Genomic DNA, 4,583 nt, shown 5'->3' on the forward strand with positions numbered 1-4,583 from the left:
CATACCACTCAGCAGTCTCTTCCCACACTGAACAGGGCCGACCTGACCCCACAGGATAATAGAAAGAGAGGCCTAAGTCCTAGCCCTCTGTTTTGGTTTCCTATCACTGCTGTAACAAATTACCACAAATTTAGTGGCTTAAAACAACATGAATTTCTTGTCTTATAGTCCTGCAGTTCAGAAGTCCAACATGGGTCTCACTGGGCTAAAATTAAGACGTCAGCAGTTCCTTTATGGACACTCTAGGCAGCATCCATTTCTTTGCCTCTTCCTGCTTTACCACTCATACTCCTTACTTCATGACCTCCTTCCTCCATCTTCAAAGCCAGCAACATTGCATCTCTCTGTGCCTTTCTGCCATAGTCCCACCTCCCTCTGACACCCTTCTTCACTTTTTTATGTTAAATGTTTATTTTCAAGGCAGGGGAGGGGCAGAGAGAGAAGGGGACACAGAATTTGAAGCAGGCTCCAGGCTCTTCACTATCAGCACAGAGCCCGACACGGGGCTCGAACCCATGAACTGTGAGATCATGACCTGAGCCTAAGTCCGATGCTCAACAGACTGAGCCAGCCAGGTGCCCCTGCCCTTTTTCACTTTTGAAAAAAAAAAAAGTTTATTTTTTTTGTAATCTCTACACTCAAGGTGGGGCTCAAACTCACAACCCTGAGATCAAGAGTCTCGTGCTTTTCTGACTGAGCCAGTCATATGCCCCCCACCCCAGCCCATTTTCACTTTAAGTACCCCTGTGATTATATTGGACCCATAGGATAATATTTTAAAACCAGATTAGGGGCACCTGGAAGGTTCAGTCAGTTCAGCATCTGACTCTTGATTTCAGCTCAGGTTCGTGAGATCGAACCCCACATTGGGCTCTAAGCTGAAAGCATGGAGGCTGCTTGGGGTTCTCTCTGTCTCCTTCTCTTTGCCCCTCCTCTGCTCACTTTCTGTCTCTATCTCTCAAAATAAATAAACTTTTTAAAAAGTTTATTAAAACCAGCAGATTAATAACCTTAATTCCATCTGCAACCTTAATTCCTGTTTGCCATGGAATCTGACATATCCACTGGTCTCAGGGATTTGAACATGGGCATCTTTGGGAGCTGTTATTCTACCACCATGCTGCCTAGAAGAAGAAGAGTGCCTCTGAGAAGGAACTGCCATAGAGAGAGGAGAGCCATCAGGAAAGTGAAATATCACAGAATCCAGAGAAAGTTCCTGGGAAGGAGTGCTCAACAGTGACTAATACTGTTGAGAGGTCAAGAATGATAAGAACTCAAAAATATCTATTGGAGGGGCACCTGGCTGGCTCAGTAGGAAGAGCATGTGACTCTTAATCTCGCAGTGCGAGTTCGAGCCCCCAACTTTGGGTGCAGAGATTACTAGAAAACATACCCATATATAGATATATACAGATATATCCATTGGATTTAACATCCTGGTGACATCAGCCATCAGTTGTCAAGGGAGTGTTTGGGAGCAGGAGCTAGTTTATGTTGTGCTGGGCTGCAAGGAAGAAGTGAGGAAGTACAGACTGGAAGTGTAAAATCTTCCCAAAAACTTGATTGTGAAGGGAGATTTGTCACTGTTTCTAAAATGGGGAAAGAGAACCGAGTTTCAATGCAGATGAAAAGGAAGAAGAGGTATAGGAGAAATGGGTCATCAGTAGATGCCATTATTGCGATGGAAAGAGCACAGCTAGCCTACCGAACAAAGGCTTGTAAAAGAGGGACTGTTGGGTTGATCCAGACTCAGGTTTTGCCACAATAAAACAGAGGTTAGGATAATGTCAAGGGTGTGGCGGTGGTGATGGCGCTGGGAATTTGAGGAAGAGAGAGACTGGTCGGCAGGAGGGAATGGTTGAGCAAGCACTGAGGATTGGAGATTATAGTGCTAATAGTATCTGAAATAATAATTTCAGGGAAAATGCTGGTTCTTGATCGGACCGCAGTATTCGCTGGATTCCCTGATCCGCTGGTCTCTAGGTCCTGGATGTTCCAGTGCTTCGAACAGAGTCTGGCATAGCCTAAGCGCTATACTGTTAGCCACATTAATATAATTTTTTTTTTTTTTAAACTCGGAGACTCCATTTCCCTTGAGGCGCTGCGGCCGCTCGGACTACTACTCCCATCATGCCTGACAGGCCTTGTGCTCGGTAATTACCCCTAATCCCTAATCTAGTTTTTCAGTCCCAGCATTCCTCCCTGTTTTCCTACCTTGCCAGCACGCCCATCAAGTACTAGGAACAACCAGTGGATCAGGGAGTGCGAGACCGGTCAGGCCAATCGCCCAGTCAGAGGGGCGGGAGAGGGCGTGGCCACATCCTGCCCCGCCCCTGCTCCGTGGCTTGTTCCCTCCGGGCTGGCGCCTCGGGAGGTACCGTAAATCATGGGCGCTACCTGGAAGAACCCTGGATGGGTGCGGCTCGCGCTCTGCCTCGCGGGCTTAGTGCTCTCGCTCTACTCACTGCACGTGAAGGCGGCGCGCGCCCGGGACCAGGATTACCGCGCGCTCTGCGACGTGGGCACCGCCATCAGCTGTTCGCGCGTCTTTTCCTCCAGGTGCGAGCGGGAGTAGGAGGCTTGGGGGACTGGGCTGCTTGTCCTAGTGGCCACGTTGCCAAAAGATTCTGGAGCCTGGGATCTGGATCCCTGGGAGCGGACGCATGGGGGCGGGGCTGCTCTAGGGGGCGTTGCCTGGCGAAACTTTGTGTCTGAGTTAGGAGTGTGGGGCCTGGGGCTGGGGCTACAGATAGTGCCGGGCGCTGGGGTTATCATAGGGAGAAGCACGTAGATCCTAATGCCAAGGAATAACGGTACCCGGGCAGGAGGGGGAATGGGATAGTGTATGGGGACTGATGAAGGTCTTGAGGTCTTGGGGATGGCCGTAACAGGATAAGGTGGTTAGGTCTGGCTATGCTTGAGGGCCTGGCTATGCTCGAGGAGGGGAGTATGTAACCAGGGAGCTGGAGATTTAGAGGTCCAGGGCAGTGAGATTCTGCAGTGGATTCCCAGTCTCTGGTAGCATTATAAAGCCAAGTCAACCCTTCTACCTACCTTGCCATCTTAAGAATTACTGAAGGTCTAGGATGAAAAGAGGGGTGTATGGTGGAGCCATGGCCATGCCTGACCTGGCCTGGGGATAGGATAGGATAGGATAGGATAGGATAGGATAGGATAGGATAGGGGCAGTGACGTGGAATCCTGAGCTAGCCAGGAGGCCTTCGAACCTTGGACTCAGGAGGGCATTGGGCAGGGTGGGGCGGGGGGAGGGAAAGTACAGCCTGGGTGGCTTTTTGGAAATCACCCCTCCAGGACGCACTGGGTTGGCACTCCTAACCTGAGCCCTCCCCTCCACCAGGTGGGGCCGGGGGTTCGGACTGGTGGAACATGTGCTTGGCCTGGACAGCATCCTCAATCAATCCAATAGCATATTCGGTTGCATCTTCTACACATTACAGCTGTTGTTAGGTGAGTGGCCCCGCCCATTCCCTGCAGGCCCCACCTCCTCTTCCTAACCGGCCCCTTCCCCCTTGGCCAGTCCATCCCCATTCCTTATGATCATGGTGACCCAGACACTTGACAGCAAGCTACTCATCACTGAACACCCTGTGGGCAGGAACTAACAAGTGTTTCACTTGGTTTACTTACTATCAGAGCCAAAAGCGCCCTTAAAGACTTCCTAGGACCCCAGTTTTATGGAAAAGACTCAGAAGTTACTCTCTGGGAGGAATCCAAGGGCTGCTTCTCTTTCATTTCATGTAGAGCTCAGCAGGAAAATTCACTATTTGGGTTCCATGGATCAATGAACAGATAGGAGAACCAAAGCCTTCGTGAGGCTCATCAGAGCCTCTCAGTTTGGAGATTCTTCCCCAGCAGCCCCTGATATCTGGGTGGTACCATGAAGTCAAGGCAGTATTCTAGAGGTGGCCAGTCCCTGAAGCCCATGCCTGAGCCTTGTCTGCCTTGCAGGTTGCCTCCGGGCCCGCTGGGCATCTATCCTGCTGGTGCTGAGTTCCCTGGTGTCTCTTGCCGGTTCTGTCTACCTGGCCTGGATCCTATTCTTCGTACTCTATGATTTGTGCATCGTTTGCATCACCACCTATGCCATCAATGTGGGCCTGGTGGTACTCAGCTTCCGGAAGGTCCAGGAACCCCAGGGCAAGGTCAAGGGGCACTGAGCCTTCACCCAAGCCAGGCTGACCTCATGCTCTGCTTTGGCATGTGAGCCTTGCCCAAGGGGGCCCTGTCTCTGTCCTTATAAAAGTCTGCAACCTGACCCCACCATACTCCCACACAGGACAATGGACCAAATGTGCCACACTCTTTCCTCAACCCTAGTGCCTCTGTCTCTCTCCCCAAGGACTGGTTTCCAAAGCTCCTGCCATTGCCCAAGGAGAGAAGGTTCTGAGCAATAAAATTTCTTAAATAAATTAGCTAAGTCTGAGCCATCTGTCTACGAGGAACCCTAGTGTTGAGCCTCCCCCAGTCTTGCCTCCTCTGGAGTGGAAGGATGAGTCAGAGGGAGAGTGGAGGGCCTGCCTGAGAAGGGTGGTTAGTCCCTTCTCCAGCGTGTGGAGTCAGCA

General features: G+C 50.9%; 1 protein-coding gene across 2 annotated transcripts; it reads left to right on the forward strand.

The window, feature by feature from the left end:
* Nucleotides 1–2,224: 2,224 nt before the first annotated feature.
* Nucleotides 2,225–4,433, forward strand: VKORC1 (vitamin K epoxide reductase complex subunit 1). Of its 2 annotated transcripts, XM_003998638.6 has the most exons (3): nt 2,316–2,559; nt 3,359–3,468; nt 3,970–4,433. In XM_003998638.6, exons 1-3 carry the CDS (start codon nt 2,387–2,389, stop codon nt 4,176–4,178), a joined length of 492 nt encoding a protein of 163 aa, XP_003998687.1. In that variant the 5' UTR covers nt 2,316–2,386; the 3' UTR covers nt 4,179–4,433. The 2 variants fall into 2 exon arrangements, with proteins under 2 accessions (XP_019676243.1, XP_003998687.1); XM_019820684.3 differs by lacking the exon at nt 3,359–3,468 and having other exon boundaries at nt 2,225–2,559; nt 3,970–4,075.
* The last annotated feature ends 150 nt before the right edge of the window (nt 4,434–4,583 follow it).

This window comes from Felis catus, chromosome E3, assembly GCF_018350175.1.
Source record: "Felis catus isolate Fca126 chromosome E3, F.catus_Fca126_mat1.0, whole genome shotgun sequence".
Classification (NCBI taxonomy): domain Eukaryota; kingdom Metazoa; phylum Chordata; class Mammalia; order Carnivora; family Felidae; genus Felis; species Felis catus.